The sequence below is a fragment of the Anomaloglossus baeobatrachus genome, chromosome 4 (genome assembly GCF_048569485.1).
Source record: "Anomaloglossus baeobatrachus isolate aAnoBae1 chromosome 4, aAnoBae1.hap1, whole genome shotgun sequence".
Taxonomy (NCBI): Eukaryota; Metazoa; Chordata; class Amphibia; order Anura; family Aromobatidae; genus Anomaloglossus; species Anomaloglossus baeobatrachus.
In genome coordinates, this window is record NC_134356.1 from 314,780,532 (window position 1) to 314,799,141 (window position 18,610).

Genomic DNA, 18,610 nt, shown 5'->3' on the forward strand with positions numbered 1-18,610 from the left:
AAACTGAGAATTTGTATGCAAGTAATATTATGGCACAAAATAGATAGGAGTTTGGAATGAAAATGTCTTTGCCTTTGGACCACCTTGACCACCACTTTAATAAAAACAAATACTCAATGTAACAACCGTAATGAAATCAAATAAAAACTGGCCACTTTTGACCTAGTGACATCTGACCAATGCCCAAGTAAAGAAAAAATCTTACCAAAAACATAGTTTGTGAAACGCCTTTATTTTGGAGATTTTTTTAAACAAAACATAACGTTTTGGCAAATTTAAAAGCCAGCAGTTACATGGTAAGTAATACTGATATTTAATTTTGACAAAAGCAAAAAAAAATCTGATAACATAAGATCCCTGCCTATTTCACTTAAAAAAACAAAACAATATATGAACAGACAGCCAAGGTAAAAAAAGTACATCTAAACAAAATAATTCAATTTTCAAATTAGCATTCTAATGTAACAAAAGTAGCATTAATGTTGTTATAAGGAGACAGAGCTTTCAGTAGCTGATATATTTAGCTATATTTGCTAATAAAAATTGGTAATAACATTGCGGTATTGGTTGCAAAGCTAAACAGCACATTTGTGTTGCATTACCAGATCTTACTTTTACTCTTAAATGCCTAGGTTAGACATAAAGGGGCACACTCTTTCCTTTACGTGGCATATGAACAAATAAAATAATAAATAGATAAAATAAAATATACATTTTTTCTTCACTTATTAGAAAAATTAAAAGGCCATCATGCATTTGGCAAAACAAAAAAAAAATTAAATTAGCTGAGTTGGACAGCACATATAAAAATGAGAATGGGTACTACACAAATGAAAGGTATGTCTGTGCTTTAGCATACTACCAAAATGGGATGCATCATCTTCCTATGAAAATTGAAGTTTGTTTCTATACAGGTATGGTATAAGTACAGTGCAAATGGATCATGAAAGGCACTGCACCCCAAAAAACTGAATTTATTTTCATACATTTGGGGCTTCACCCATGATCCACACATGAGCACTCATACACCTTACCAAAAAAATGTTTTATTTTATTTTTTCTTTTAAAACTAGTGATACTTCCCATTTAAGAGTTAAACAGTTGCTAATTTTTATTAAATGTACATAGTAAAAATTTCTATTGTTGAAATAACCATTTAATAAACAGACAAAGAAGGTGAATTATACAACACTGAGATATTTTCACATATGTAAACCATACAAAAAAATAATATAAAATTAAAGACAGGGGTACACAGTAGAATTGTTTTAATTCGGAATATATTATTAAAGACTTCTATGGTATTGAATCTATAAAGGTAAAGTAACCCAATTACCTAACAAGTTTGTGCTAAGAATAAAAAAAGAATACCATTTTGATTTTCTTGGAAATAAACCGAAACATTGCACTATTACTAGACCCAGTTTCATAATACTGTGTTGTACCATTCACACGTGAACTGAAATACTGAAGCACAATTCTGAAATAATCATGGCCGAACAGTACAAAAAGAAAAAAATAGACAAAGTCAGAACAAACACATTCATTAGGTTCAGAAGTGTCAGTAACACAACGTTGCAGATCGTTGCTGCTTGTGTTCGTCGTCATTCACTTATTTCTTCTAATATAATTCTCAAACTTATATTACTATACCACTTTCCACAGCATCACCTGTTACACGACTATTCCCAAAGATGGCCACATTTACATTTACCATACCATACCAAATGAACAACTTCTGTTTGTGATGTCATATTCCCTGTCCATACCTATGTGGCTCGTGACATTTCTCTCAGATAATAATAAATAAAAGCCAATCTAAATGTCTTGTTCTGCTGACTCTCAATCAATGTTGGGGAGGTTTCACTATAAAACACGGGTATCCACAGGATAAACTGCAGGTGACGTACAATTGAACGATAATTTACACTAGATTATGTACGGATGTAACTTGTGTTACTACTACATCTGAGCGATTATTTCTTTTTTCTAAAGGGAAGCCCCATTGCCAGCAATGGGCTGTGTACTGTAACTTTTTACCTACCGCATTAAGATCAAAGGAAATGTTAATAGATGTTTATAAAGTCTATGGACAACTTTGACCTGGAATAAAATATTTTCACATATGTTTCTGGAAACTTTATTTTAAAATACATTACACATTTAATAAAGTTAAGCCGCAATCTACATTGTTTTATTTGTTTTTAGACTTTCTGATATGCAGTTTGTCCCTTGTTCCAGAATTTTCTCATGTGGACATGTCCCTTCCAGTTTAACAAAATATGGGTGAGTTCTGTGTATCTAGGATGCTGCTGCCCTTACCATGTCTCTTATATAAGTATAGCCTCATTTCTGTACTCTTTTTCCTTCTGTAGTCCATAAGGGATCTTTCCTTCTTGCCTCACAGACACTGATGCTGAGGAGTACGTGAAATCTTCTCACACCACATGAAGAACCTTCATTGGTTGCTCTAGTTTCTCTGTACACTGATGTAAAATCTAGGTGTTTTACCCCATCCCGGCAAACTGTGTTCTGATTGTGTTGTTCTTTCTCTTAATACTTACATGGCACAGTTTGTCTGATCTATCCCCAGCACCCCCTCTTTCTTCACTCTCAGACTATCTTTCTACAACCTTCTATGCATATTTACTGCATAAAGCAATTTGCTGTCCTATGTTATAAGCAGCAGGACAGTAAGTTATATGTAGGAGTAACTCAGACTCTACAAAAGCAATACAATTTTAATGCAAACTATGTAGCATGCTGCTTAATTCTATTCTCATGAGGTCAACAAACCAAAAAATAATAATTTCAAAGGTGTCCATAGCCTTTACTTCATTTTAAGAGCAGACAACTACTATATTATAGAGTCTTAGATAGACCTTTCATTTGATATAGTAGACATAAAGGGGTGCAGTGTTAAAACTAAGTTTGTGCATATTAAAATGGCGCAATCAAGAAAGACCTGAACTGTATACTTAGCAGCCAATGTACTTTAATGTCATCCACTAAATCATCTTATAACTGAGATAGACAATGATCCATCTCTGACACACTGATACAGTATCAGAAGCAATGGTACCAAAATTATACATGTTATTTGAAACACCAAATTTTCTCCATTTTTTTCATGGTTAACATCAGTTTTCCTGGCATGTGAATCCAGTACTGAAAAAAAAAATCATCTCGGGAGGGAATATACTCCATGCACGCGACAAAAAAAACTATAGGTCTTAAGTAGAACCCTATATACATTTGTATACAATTTTTAGAATCAATCATAGATGTCTGCTCATTTATTGATTTTTAAAAATATTTTAATTTTGTTTATATCATGGCTTTGCATCATGTCTAATGTTACATACTAACCCTTTGAAATATTTCTGTACTTTATGAAGTATGCTTTATATGCTATTTATACTTTACATTCATAAGTGGGCCATCTATTGCACTATTTACAGTGTGACATCTATTGCAAGTGCAAACTTTCTAGTACTGAAAATAGGTCACTCTGCTAGTAGGAACATTGCCTCCCATGTTTGCACCTCTAAGGAATCAATGATATGTATACAAAACAGAGTCCAAATGTTCAATTGTCACTTTCAGCATTATGACTCTACATTCATTTGTTGTAGAAATGAAATTCTGTCTAATACAATGACTGTTTTTGATCTGACTGTATGTCTAGAGGCCTTGACAGGGCTCAATCAAAAATATGCAGCACACAAAACAGATAGTACAGACAGATGTAGTTACTCTACAAGTACCATATACAACATTTGAATCTCTAATATATTTCATAATTTGTTATTGTTAAGTTTTGTCACCTATGGATGGTGGCTTTACTTTCACTGTACAGTCTAAGTTTTTGTAATTTAACACTGTAACTTGCCCCACTTGATCATGCAACTGTCAGAGACTTTCATAAGTGTTTCATAAGGCATATTGGAACAAATTAAAAATGATCTATCATCCTTGAAAATGATTTCCTCAGAGGAGTTCCTGAATGCCTTAAATCTATTTAAAGTTCATAATAAATCTGCTGGGTAATATATACGTATTTTTCTCATTTTTGGCTTAAGTTGGTTCCGCAGTAGTAATAAAACAATGGTTTCCTCCAGAGTTATGAAAGGAGTACACTGCACTCAGGATGTTCTAAAAAGACCTACATTCAGAATTCCAGGTAAATCAGGAGGCCAAAAGTTGGTAGTAATATTCCAATAATACTGGGAAACATCCCTGATGTGTCACCTGTAATGCAAGAATTCAAACAACATTATCAATCACTTTTCTTATAAAGTAACCATTTTGTAACAAAACATATAATTAGTGATGGTCTAGCCACTACTCTTTTCTTGTTTGAGAACCAGGTTGCTCCAATGCGGCTCGAGTAATGGAAGTAAATGGGAATCTCGCCCATCACTAATCATTATACACCAATATAACTAGTATTATGTTAAAAGTACCAAAAGCACTGGTCCGTTGGGTAGTATTAGTATACGAGTGAATTCTTGGATGGCCTCAGAATTGGTGTGTGTTGCCCATCAGCTCTACCAGTGGGGCATCCCTACACCCTACTTAAACCAGTTGCCAGATATTTTGTTTAGTTTACTTCATTTCTGGTACTATTCCTGTTATTTTTATTCTGATCTGCATTGATCCTGACCTTGAAGTAATCTGGTAATCTGGAGGAAACAAGCGCAATCTGGGGTCTTATCCGACAAGGATGATTAAAAAAAAAATATGCTAGAAAGGCTCATTTAGGCAGGTTGTGTGAGTCACAACCAACTGAAAAAACACAGTGACGACTGCAGCAACTTATGTAACAGCAAATACTAGGAGAAGAAGACTGGGTATAATCGCATTTCAAATGCGTAGCGAAATAATTCACTATTTACCTACTCCTGGATGTTTCTATGACTAAGGCAGCACGGGAATTATACCCATTCTTCTTCTGGTGTTTGATCCTGACCTTGTTTGATATGTTAGCCTTCCTTTCTTTGAATTATTATTTCTTTCTTTGAATTTATTTTTGCCTGTTCTTCTGATCTTTGATCTCAGCTATTCCATTCACTATGTTTTTGCTTCTTGACTCGGTCACTTGTTTTATCCTTCTGATGTTGATCCGGCTTTGTTTAACCATCTTGCCTCAGGTTCACCCCTCCGTTCAGCAAGTACTCCTGTGGATGCAACCTAAAGGACTCTGTTGGCCCAAAACTCAATATAGGAGTTACAGATTGAAGGCCAGGGTTGCTTTAGGACCTGCTAGATGGAGTAGGTAGTGCTAAGTCTGTCCGAGGAATATTTTTTATGTTACTGACTTTATTGTGGGCAATGTTTACAAAACATTTTACAAAACAATTTACAGTGGACATGCACAAGTCTGGTATAAAAGACATGGCTTATACAAAATAAGATGCCTAGTTAGCATACTTTTATCCTTTTTAATTACTTTCTCAATTAGATGTCTTTGCATGTAAAACAGTGATCGTCATTCACTCTCAGACATAGGTATTACTTCTGTTATCAGACAGGTGTCTGTATATATATATATATATATATATATATATATATATATATATATATATTATAAACACAAAGCCTATAAAGAGTCATAAGTGAATGAGCCAAATAGCTAAAAAATAGATATCTTTATTGAAACATTTCTTTAAACACATACATATATAAAAAAACAAAATGAGGTCACAAACAGATATCCTCAGGTGATCAAAAGTAGTAATCTATAAATAGCATAATGCACAAAAATGGTATGTGTCAAGAAAATGATTACTCAAAGAGCCAAAAAAAGAGAATTAAAGATAGCCATTGTATGAAAGACAGCATGTAGCTCTTTAAAAAACAGGACAATGATAGTTTTTATATGTCAAAAAAAGACATAAGCAGGAATGAAAGTGGTTATCCCCTATTGCAAGATACAAAAGTAACAGTGGGAAAATGGAATAAAGGCAATAATAAATAAGGCTGCCCCAAATGGAGCTAGTGCTAGCGCTAGCGCTATAAAGCCTATTCCAAAAAACCACAATAAACTAGAAGGATGCAGGGGGGAAACCAGATGAAACAATCAGATGCAAATATCCATTATGTCCACAAGGTGGTGATCCTCCCAAACATGGCCAAAGGCCATGAAAAGCCAGGCATATCAAATAAAGGAGACACAAAATATATATATTTTATAGTAGCTTCAAGCTTTGGCATATAAAGGCCACTTTACACGCTGTGACATCGCTAAAGCATACGGCCGCGTTAGCGATGCCGTTGCGTGTGACACCTACATGTGATCGAAAATCGTCACATACACGTGCAAAATCGTTTATCGTTGACATGCTCCCCTATTCCCGATTATCATTGCTGCTGCAGGTACGATGTTGTTCGTCGTTCCTGCGGCAGCACACATCGCTATGTGTGACACCGCAGGAACAAGGAACCTCACCTTACCTGCGGCTGCCAGCAATGAGGAAGGAAGGAGGTGGGCGGGATGTTCGTCCCACTCATCTCGGCCCCTCCGCTTCTATTGGGCGGCCGCTTAGTGACGTTGCTGTGACGCTGAACGAACCGCCCCCTTAGAAAGGAGGCGGTTCACCGGTCACAGCGATGTTGCTAGGCAAATAAGTAGTGTGACGGGTCCGTGCGATTTTGTGCGCTACGGGCAGCGATTTGCCCGTGATGCACAAACAATTGGGGCGGGTACGCACACTAGCGATCTCACTAGCGAGATCGCAGCGTGTAAAGTGGCCTTAAGTCTCTTTTTTGTATTGTTTGTTTGGATTGTGTTCGGACTATGTCCATTTGACTGACCATGCTTCCAGGCCTCCCTCCCCCATTAGCCATAAGTGTTTTTATCTTTTAATGGCGGGTCTCTCTTTGCCCATATATGTAGATTTAAAACCCAGAGAAAGATAGTGAAATAGAGTGGGACCCAGTACAATGAGATTACCGTGACATGGCTACAGGACAGGTATTAAAGTGGATGCAAAACATCTAAAAAAATTCTATTATATTTTTTTGGTATTTCTTTTTTTAGTAGCTTCAAGCTTTGGCATGTAAGTTTCTTTTTGTTTTGTTTTTTTTCAGGTGTCTATACATAATCTCTACACAGCATTAACTATTTGTGATCTGGATACAATTCAATCACCATTGATTTTTAGAACCATATTATCCTACATATTAGCCTGACTTTTACAAATTTATATGCTTTGGTATAGAAAGCTAAATAATATATAAATCTTGCTACTTATATATGTTTTCCTTTTGATATTTGCATTGCATCTACAGATATAGTGGAGACCATTTAATACTGATTACCTTCAAGAATAGCCGGGGCAATTATTTATATTATTATATTATTTACATACATGCATCCTGACCTATGTACATTACTTTCTTATATGGTACATTTTTTCACATCACATTACCTGTGATCTGTATGCTGTTACATGTTTTTCTAAAAGTTTTTTCAATAAAATTTATAAGGTGTTCAATGACCCTCTTTTCCTCTATTTTTTAGTGATTTAGCAGGGAAAAGTAACTTACTGCTAAGTTTGACATAAGCAACTTCTCCATCACCTCCTTCACTGTGGGCTCGGACCTCTACAATACATTCACCTTCCCTAGGTATTGGCACTACTAATGTATGTTCCCCAGTGGAATATAAGGTGCCCGCATGTTGTCCAGCTGGCTTGTAAAGTACCTGAAGGAAGAAAAATATGAAAAAAATTCGATAATCAATAGTGTGCAAAAGATATCAGCAGGTGTCGAAAAAATAGTGCAACATAAGATTGTTGTAAAAAAAGTGTTAATTTTTTTTATCAATTAACAAAATGGAAACTGAATAAAAAAAGAAAAATAAGTCAATATTTGACGTAACCACAAGAGATAGGCAAGTGTGCTCATTAACACTCAATCAAGTATCGGGGTCCCTGCACTGCATGTTTCATGACTGTTTTCTAGTCACTAAACTTGCGGGGATTGCGTGACAATCATGGTAAGGCCATGTTGGCTACTGGTATTATTATAAATGGCGAACCGCAACATGTCATCGGGTCTATAAGATTCCATGATGCGATTGTCGGCTTACTCTACCCTGGAAACAGTGTGGGGATAACTTGCTGGAGATATAGGTTAGGATTAGAGGCATATTAGAGCATTACAGTCCTTGCTGCTGCAACCTAAAACCAAAAGTCATTTGTCAGGGTTACATCTATTCCAGTCACATTAATATTGCTGTTTGTTGCGTTCAGTGTAGGGAGAACTGTTGGAGGAAGGATAGGCTTGGATTACAGGAATATAGGCAGGAATTATAACCATCCTAACTGCTGAACCATAGAGCCAAAAGTATCTTGTGAGGGCTACATCCATTCTGTTCCCTAATAATACCAGAAAGTTTGTAGCCTTATATAATCTACCTAATTTAATATGCGCAAGGCGTAAGGTCAGGGATGAGGAAATGGACATGCTGCTGATGGTGCATGCAGAGGCCAAGGCCATGGGCCAGTTAAAATTGCGCCTTTTGAGGGAGCCCAAGAAACACCATAACCCATGAGACCTATCTTACAAGATTCTCTATCCACGAGTTCCCCTTTCTAATTTTTGGCAGCGATTGTACACAGTGCATGGCTTTACAAGTCTAGGAGTCCCACTCGTTAATAATGGAGAAAAAATGTGTTCTGAGACTCTCCTTTATGTGTCTTCCAGGGTGTACTGCAGTTTCTACTTCTAATTTTTGGCAACACTTGCACATAGTACATAGGATTTATTAGTTTAGGGGTCCCACTTTTTAATAATGGGAAAAATTGTACTCTAAGGCCCTCTCTTCCACGGTGTATTGCAGTCCCTACTTCTAAATTTTGGAAGCCTTTGCACTTAGCTCATAGGCTCTATGAGTCTCGGAATCCCCCTACCTAACAATTTCAACAGAATGTGTATGAGGCCCTCCTTTATGTCTAATACATGGAGTATCGAAGTCCCCCTTCCTTCTAATTTTTGGCAATTCTTGCATTGTATCACAGGCTTTGTAAGTTTCAGAGTCCCTCCTTCATAAATAACACAGGAAATGTGTCTGATCCTTTCACACGCACCACATGTTCACATAAGGTAGTAAAATGTTGACATTACATTTATCATGGACTACCAGCAGGTATAGTTTTATTTACCTACAGTTAGGTCCAGAAATATTTGGACAGTGACAAAATTTTCGCGAGTTGGGCTCTGTATGCCACCACATTGGATTTGAAATGAAATCTCTACAACAAAATTCAAGTGCAGATTGTAACGTTTAATTTGAAGGTTTGAACAAAAATATCTGATAGAAATTGTAGGAATTGTACACATTTCTTTACAAACACTCCACATTTTAGGAGGTCAAAAGTAATTGGACAAATAAACCAAACCCAAACAAAATATTTTTATTTTCAATATTTTGTTGCGAATCCTTTGGAGGCAATCACTGCCTTAAGTCTGGAACCCATGGACATCACCAAACGCTGGGTTTCCTCCTTCTTAATGCTTTGCCAGGCCTTTACAGCCGCAGCCTTCAGGTCTTGCTTGTTTGTGGGTCTTTCCGTCTTAAGTCTGGATTTGAGCAAGTGAAATGCATGCTCAATTGGGTTAAGATCTGGTGATTGACTTGGCCATTGCAGAATGTTCCACTTTTTTGCACTCATGAACTCCTGGGTAGCTTTGGCTGTATGCTTGGGGTCATTGTCCATCTGTACTATGAAGCGCCGTCCGATCAACTTTGCGGCATTTGGCTGAATCTGGGCTGAAAGCATATCCCGGTACACTTCAGAATTCATCCGGCTACTCTTGTCTGCTGTTATGTCATCAATAAACACAAGTGACCCAGTGCCATTGAAAGCCATGCATGCCCATGCCATCACGTTGCCTCCACCATGTTTTACAGAGGATGTGGTGTGCCTTGGATCATGTGCCGTTCCCTTTCTTCTCCAAACTTTTTTCTTCCCATCATTCTGGTACAGGTTGATCTTTGTCTCATCTGTCCATAGAATACTTTTCCAGAACTGAGCTGGCTTCATGAGGTGCTTTTCAGCAAATTTAACTCTGGCCTGTATATTTTTGGAATTGATGAATAGTTTGCATCTAGATGTGAACCCTTTGTATTTACTTTCATGGAGTCTTCTCTTTACTGTTGACTTAGAGACAGATACACCTACTTCACTGAGAGTGTTCTGGACTTCAGTTGATGTTGTGAACGGGTTCTTCTTCACCAAAGAAAGTATGCGGCGATCATCCACCACTGTTGTCATCCGTGGACGCCCAGGCCTTTTTGAGTTCCCAAGCTCACCAGTCAATTCCTTTTTTCTCAGAATGTACCCGACTGTTGATTTTGCTACTCCAAGCATGTCTGCTATCTCTCTGATGGATTTTTTCTTTTTTTTCAGCCTCAGGATGTTCTGCTTCACCTCAATTGAGAGTTCCTTAGACCGCATGTTGTCTGGTCACAGCAACAGCTTCCAAATGCAAAACCACACACCTGTAATCAACCCCAGACCTTTTAACTACTTCATTGATTACAGGTTAACGAGGGAGATGCCTTCAGAGTTAATTGCGGCCCTTAGAGTCCCTTGTCCAATTACTTTTGGTCCCTTGAAAAAGAGGAGGCTATGCATTACAGAGCTATGATTCCTAAACCCTTTCTCCGATTTGGATGTGAAAACTCTCATATTGTAGCTGGGAGTGTGCACTTTCAGCCCATATTATATATATAATTGTATTTCTGAACATGTTTTTGTAAACAGCTAAAATAACAAAACTTGTGTCACTGTCCAAATATTTCTGGACCTAACTGTATCTACTATGTCATCTAGTGTAGCCATAGGCAATAAATAAGGTAAGAAATAGCCTACTATTAAGGCTTTGTTCACACATTGCATTTTTTAGTTGTTTTTTGCAACATTTTTTATACCAGTTTTAGGCCCCTTTCACACGTCAGTGATTCTGGTACTTTTGTGATTTTTTTTAAACGTACCAGAATCACTGACATACGCAGACCCATTATAATCAATGGGTCTGCTCACACATCAGTGATTTTTCACTGAACGTGTCTCCATGCAGTGTACACCCGTGGCCGTGATTCTGCACGGAGACAAGTCAGTTTTTTTCTGGCATCACTGATGACCCACGGACCACACTATGGTGTGATCTGTGTGTGATCAGTGAAACACGTACCAGAAAATCACGGACATATTAAATATTAAATATTTTCAACTTACCTTGCCTGCGATTCGCTCTGCAGCCTCTGCTCTCGGCAGCTCCTGCCTGGCTCATGAATATTCATGAGAGCGGGAAAACCCGACCAGGAAGTAGGTGCTGAGAGCGGTGGGCGGACGCTGGAGACCCGAGGAGATCAGGACCATGGACAGCAGCAGTGAAGGCAGGTGATTAATGTCCATATGCAATCACGGATCACGGATTGTGGAACACGGAGGGACATGTGTGTGTTTTACACGTCAGTGAAGAACGTCAGTGTTTTTCACTAACGTGTGAAACAGGTCTTATGCAAATTAAAAGTTGATTTTACAGTACTAGTAAAAGCTAGGATATTTCATAAATCTAACACACAACTGTTTTTTTTTCCTGACTGAAATGGAAAACTGAATTTTTCCAAGAAGCAGAACGGCAATTCTTTTATCGCTTTTGCAGCTTTTTTTTCAATATTGAAGTAAATGTGAAAGCACAAAAATGCTACATGCGAAAACAGCCTAAGGAGTGGAGGAGGCATTTTTTTCTCTCTCTTTTTCAAATTGCCTTATATACAAGTCATTATACAAGAAAAAATGTTTCTTAACATTTTTACCTGTAAAATCCATTTTATCTTCAGTTTTGTATGTTTTTTGGTCAGTCCGTAAAAGTGGCATAATACTCTGACAACATTGTTCCCAGCAGTGATCTGGGAGTCAAAGTTACGTCCAGGCGTCTTCCTCATGCATTTCCCATTTCATTTGAGCCCTGTTTCCATCCATTTCAGCTATTTTCCTGCCCCCCCCAGGGTCTGAAGGGTCCTCCAGAAAAATGCATGCGTTTCCCATTGACTTTTATTATTCTCGTTACTCGAATCGAGCCCCAGAGCAGTCTGACATGCTCGATTCGAGTATCGCACACTCGAGTATCTTAGTGCGCACTCATCACTGACCATCTTTTGCCATCTAAGAATGAAAGCATAATTTCTTCTAGGTACACTTCAGTAGCATAGCCACCGGGGGGGGAGCAGTGGCCCTGCACTCCTCAGGAGCCCAGCCAGAGCTGCGCTACTGTTAACTATATCGGCATGCACAGAGCGCCGATATAGTTAATCTCTGCGGTAGTGCTGGGAGACACGATCTCCCTGCACTGTCGCTGATGACAGTGCACGTGCAAGACATCAGAGTCCCAGAGTGGTGACGTCATCGCTAAGCGCCAAGACTCTGATGTCTTGTGCGTGCGATGCCCTGCCCGCGCTGCACTGATCAAGACTTGCTGGGCAAGATGAGTATATGATTTTATGTTTTTTAATACAGAACAGGGGACATATATACCAAGGCTGTGGGCCCATGTACACCAGCATGAGGCCCATATATACCAGCATGGGGCCCAGGCTGGAGGCCCATGTACATCAGACTGGGGGCCCACCTAATGTGGGAGGCTGTCGTAGTGTTGGGGCTACTTTGGGGGCTCTCATACAGTGTGGAGGGCTACTATTGAAGTCATTATACAATGTGGGGACAATTATTCAGTATGTTGGCTACAGTAGTGGCAATTATACAGTGTGTAGACCATTGTTTTGGGGGAGCTGTGGGCACATAATACTGTGTATATGGTTGGTGTAGCGGTATCATATTGTGTATAGGAGAGCTATGCTAACATCATATTGTGTATAATGGAGCTGTGGGAAACTTATACTGTGTATAGGGGAGGTATAAGGGCTTCATACTATGTATAGACGAGCTGTACATGGGGTGGACATTATTAAATGTTAAGTGGACACTTAAGAACCATTATATTGTGACCGTCACAGGCACACAGGGGGCATTATTACTTTATAGGAGCAATATGTGGGCACTTTTCTAGGCCACTTATACAGACATTCATATATTCTAGGGGGCTATTTTACCATGTAGAGGGCACAAAGGAAGCATTTTACCATATGAAGGGCACAGTGGTGGCATTACTATGTGTGGCAGTAAGAGGAGTCAGTTATTATGCCACACAGTAGGTGCAGTAATAGGGACACAGAGCAGCAGCGGCTCAGTTTTGGGGTGACAACAGGATGAGGAGTTTGTGCAGGTTGGGAATAGATTGGGATGGTGCCTGAAATGTGAGTAGTCAAATGTGTCTTTCTTGTAATCTCTGCAGACAAGTCATGGCTGGGAGAAGTTGTCATATCGGTCTGGGCTAGATGGAAAACACAGGAAAGGCCAACAATTCCCCCCAAAAGAAAGTGAGCTGTCAGTCATCAACTATAACTATACTGTAACCTCTTGTATGTGCTGCAGGACTGATATCTACCACCATATAGTCACAATATGGCAGTAATATCAGTATCATCTGCTGAGGTTCCACTTTACCCCCAATTAGTCTGCGCCACCATAGTTATCATGGTTACCTGGTTAGGGGCCCATTCAGATGTTTTGCCCCCGTGAGTTGAACCCCTAGCTATGTCTCTGGTACACTTGCAAAGTTTTTTTTAAAGAACTCTGCAGTAACATTGTTCCAAACATCTTGGATAACTAACCAATCATATTATGTGGATGTAACTTGCAAAAATCCTTGTGTCTCTTCATGAAATCCCAGACCGATGATGTTGGAATCAAAAGTCATACAAATCATGATATGGCCCTCAGACAACCTTGATTTGAACATCATTAAGTCTGTATAGAGTATACATATAAATAAAAAATATAGATCGGTAGATAGGTACATAGATAGATAGTAGATAGATAGGGGGGGTAGATAGATAGATGTTTAAGTAGTATAACACATGGAAAATAAATTATATGATTAAAAATCAGTAATAGAAAAATGGACAAAACTTACTTTATAGCCTATGACTTTAGATTCATTGAACAATGGCTTTACATGTTCCCATGTGATGACATACTGGGAGCCAGACTTCACAGCGCTAATAATTCTAGGTATCTGACTTGGAGCTAAGACAAAAATATTATATTATAAACATGAATATACAAATCAAAACTTAGCTTACATTGATATGCTCATAAGATTGTTTTACTGAAATAAATGTGGAGTAAATGGCTAAGGGTACTTTCACACTTGCGTTGTTTTCCTTCCGTTACAATCCACCCTTTTGGAAAACAGCGGAATCCGTTAACGGATTCCGCTGTTTCCCATAGACTTGTATGGTTGACGGATTGTGCCAAAAGGACCTGCGTTGCTTCCGCTGGGTGACGCTCCGTTGCTTCCGCCCAGCGGGAGGAACGCAGCATGTAACGTTGTTTTGAGCAGCGGAAACCTCAGGATTTCACTGCGCATACTCTTTTTTTTTTTAAATCACAAACTTTATTTTGTCTCGCAGTGGCCGAACTTTCAGCTGAGCGCCCACCCGCCAGCATGCCCGGCCGCCGGCAAGTGACAGTGCTCAGCTGAGCGCCCGCCGTCATGCCCAGCCGCCGGCAAGTCAGAGCGCTCAGCTGAGCGCCCGGCCGCCGGCTATTGAGAGCGATCAGCTGATCGTTCACAATAGTCTGCTACTGGTAAAACTGTAAAGAAGAAAAAATAAATAAATAAATAAAAAAAAGCTTTCCATTGTTTTGTACGATCCGTAGCATCCGTTGTGCCACTATATGCAAAGCATCTGTTGCATCCGTAACACAACGCAATGCTACGGAAGCCGTCCAACGCAAGTGTGAAACTAGCCTAATGCAAAGAGTGTGAGTATCACGTCTTCTTATGCTAGGGGGAATGTACTGTATGTAGTCACATTGGTTATGCCAGCCACTACAGCACACTGATATAACTGCAGGCATACATTGGGGTACATTACAAGTCCAAGACCTAAGTGAATTTAATATGATTCACTATTTAAAATAGAAAATAGAACTTCTCTAATTCTCTAATATACTGTACTTCATTAAAAAATCGTGACCCTTTTTTCTCTACATAAACTTCCTATCTATTTTTTTTCCCCACATCCAATGTTTCAATGAGTCTCCCAGTATGCACTGGGAATACGATACGATACACTTTATTAATCCCGTGGGAAATTATGGTATCACAGCAGCACAACTTAAATCATAACATAACTCAAGTGAAAACTCATCGGGGGGTTGGCGCTGTGCTCATTTCCGCAGCTGCTGAACCCACCCAGAAAAGGATGGTCTTCAGACCTGACCCTTTCAGGGGCTGGATTATTCTCTGCAATACTGAGCATTCATCAGATCTGTTACTTATCCTGTATGCTGACAGTGCAATCCCCACCAGCTAAAAAGAGAAGTGACAAGCTGGGTGAAGGTACACACTGTCAGTGCACAATGATAGTAATGCCCCGTTCACACGTTCGTGATAAAAACGCAAGTTTTTCCCAGTCCGTGATGTGGGTGCGTATGTGTGTGCATATTCCATGTGTGTGTTCAGCGTGTGCTGTCAGTGTGCTCTCTATGTGCTATCTGTGATAGCACATGGACAGCAGGAACTTCTATACTCACCTATCCATGCCGCTGCTGTCCGTGGTGCTGCTGTCTCCAGCACTGCTGCTGCTTCTGTGTCTGTGCGGGCCCAGAAGCAAGTGAAAGCAGCGCCGAAGATAGCAGCACTGAAGACAGGTGAGTATAGAAAATCAGATACACTTGTTTTCTGCGGTACGTGTCACACTGATATCACACGGATCGCATCAGTGTGCGGGCTGTGTGCCACCTGTGCGTCTGGAGGAAAAACAGACATGTCACCATGTGGAGCACACAGACACACGTCTGTGAGAAAACAGGGATGTATGCACAGACCATTGATTTTAATGTGTCTGCGTATGTTCATGTCTCTGCTACGTATAAAAACGGACATTATATGTACCGGAATCACAGACATGTGAAGGGTTCCTAACTAGAGATGAGCCACCCCCCTATTGTTCGAGTTCATTTCGGTTCGTCGAACGGAGGCTCCGTTCGACAAACGTTAGACGAACGTTCGACGAAGTCCTTCAAACCCCATTGAAAGCAGGCAAACACAAACACATAAAAACACATTATACATGTACAGATACAGTTAATAAACATTGCCATTACACTTACAGGTCCCCGCGACGCGTTCTGAACTCGGTCTCCCGCCGCTTTTCGTTCCGATAATCACTGTGTCCTCCCGGTAACCAGCACTGATGATAGGACCTTCCGTGACGTCAAAATAGCATGTGACCAGTCACGTGTCTATTATCTCATTGGCTACAGACTGGTCACATGGCTAGACAGCATGCTAGGTCCTGTCAGTGCATCTCTCCGGTACGTGGTGCTCATTGCTCTCCGTGTACTGGCGAAATGCTCTGGCACATGTTCGGCTTCCTCGTTCCTGCATGTGGGTGCTCTTTACAGAGCCACAGCCAGTAAATGGCGGCACCGGGAATCACGTGATCGGAGATTGCCGTTGCTATAGTAACGGTGGCAGCGGTGACATCACCGCTTACAGCCCGCAGCCTCTGCTCACTCACTGAGTGATTAGGCTGCACGGGAGCAGCAGTGTCTTCCTCCCATGCAGTGCTGTCTGATGTAGCAGAGCTGCATGGGTTAAAGGAGAATGAAGACAGAAGAGCAGGATCGTGGAGGGTTGAGAGGGAGTAATAAACATGGAGTCTCTAATGTGTTTGTGTATTTATTTCTATTGAAGTATTTTTTCTCTGTGTGGTGTCTTTTTTGTTAACCCTTTATTGGAGATTCTTAATGGCCAGGTCAAACTTGCCTGACATTAAGAATCTTTGGCTTAATACTAGCTAGTAAAAAACAAAGCTAGTATTAACCTATTATTACTCAGCAAGCCAGCTGGCTTCAGGTCTGCTGGAAAAGTTGGATACAGCGCCAGATGATGGCGCTTCTATGAAAGCGCCATTTTCTGGGGTGGCTGCGGACTGCAATTTGCAGCAGAGGGGCCCAGAAAGCTCGGGCCAACCTGTGCTGCGGATTACAATTCCCAGCTGCCTAGTTGTACCTGACTGGACACAAAAATTCGGCGAAGGCCACGTAATTTTTTTTTTTTAAATTATTTCAACAAATTCATGAAATAATTAAAAAAAAGGGCTTCCCTATATTTTTGGTTCCCAGCCCGGTGCAAATAGACAGCTGTGGGTTGGGGGCAGCCGTACCTACCTGCTGTACCTGGCTAGCATACAAAAATATGGCAAAGGCCACGTTATTTTTGGGGGGGCAAAAAACTCCTGCATACAGTCCTGGATGGAGTATGATGAGCCTTGTCGTTCTGCAGCTGCTGTCTGCTCTCCTCCATACACTAGTGAATGGAGCATGCTGAGCCTTGTAGTTCTGCTCCCCCTGTCTCTCCCTCCAGCATATAATCCTGGATGCAGCATGCTGAGCTTTGTAGTTCTGCAGCTGCTGTCTGCTCTCCTGCATACAGACAGCAGACAGCAGCTGCAGAACTACAAGGCTCAGCATACTACATCCAGGACTGTATGCAGGAGTTTTTTGCCCCCCAAAAAAATTACGTGGGCTTTGTCATGTCTTTGTATGCTAGCCAGGTACAGCAGGCAGCTACGGGCTGCCCCCAACCCCCAGCTGCCTATTTGTACCCGACTGAGAACCAAAAATATAGGGAAGCCCTTTTTTTTTTAATTATTTCATGAATTTCATGAAATAGTTAAAAAAAAAAAAAAAAATGATGTGGGCTTCGCCCAATTTTTGTGTCCAGCTAGGTACAACTATGCAGCTTTAGATTTGAATCCGCAGCACAGGGTGCCCAAGCTTTCTGGGCACCCCTGCTGTGAATTGCAGTCCACAGCCGCCCTAGAAAATGGCGCTTTCATAGAAGTGCCATCTTCTGGCGCAGCCGAATATTCATGGTTTCACACCAATATTAGACATGGCCACCATGAATTTCTAGTACAGATAAAAAAAACACAACACACAGAAAAATATTTTTATCAGAAATAAAACACAACACAATTAGTGACTACATCTTTATTGAAATGAAGATCCCCCCTCCGCAGTAATCCTAGGTCAAAGGTCCCACGCCGTCCAATCCGGATACAATATCATCTGATCAGCTTGCTGGCAGGCAAAGCGATCAGATGATGTGTCAGGTTCAAGGGCCTGAATCACATGACACAGCAGCTGATTGTATAAACGGCTTTTATACAATCAGCTGATGCATCAGTGCAAAAAAAAAAAAAAAACTACACACTTCTGTGCAGACTCCTGTCCGACAGCAGCAGCTGATAGTTTAGCCAGCCGGGCGGTAAAAAGCCAGCCTCACCGCTCGACTTATAGTGTCAGCTGATTCCGTCAGGTGACCGCATCAGCTGATTATCGCCAGGTCTGAGAGAGAGAAAAGGGAGAGAAAAGAGAGAGAAAAGAGAAGAGAGAGAGGGAGAGAGAAAAGAGAGAGAAAAGAGAGAGAAAAGAGAAGAGAGAGGGAGAGAGAGAGG

At 40.2% G+C, this 18,610-nt stretch overlaps 1 protein-coding gene across 2 annotated transcripts in view; it reads right to left on the reverse strand.

Annotated features, from left to right (window-relative positions):
- Positions 1 to 213: 213 nt before the first annotated feature.
- The window catches only part of CNTN1 (contactin 1), a 308,991-nt gene continuing 290,594 nt past the window's right edge, over positions 214 to 18,610 (reverse strand). For both annotated transcript variants that reach the window (XM_075344989.1, XM_075344990.1), the window contains 3 exons: positions 14,050 to 14,162; positions 7,552 to 7,708; positions 214 to 4,251 (listed from right to left, as the gene is read on the reverse strand). In XM_075344989.1, coding sequence (XP_075201104.1) covers positions 4,172 to 4,251; positions 7,552 to 7,708; positions 14,050 to 14,162 — 350 coding nt within the window. In that variant the 3' untranslated portion in view covers positions 214 to 4,171. The remainder of the gene's footprint in view (positions 4,252 to 7,551; positions 7,709 to 14,049; positions 14,163 to 18,610) is intronic.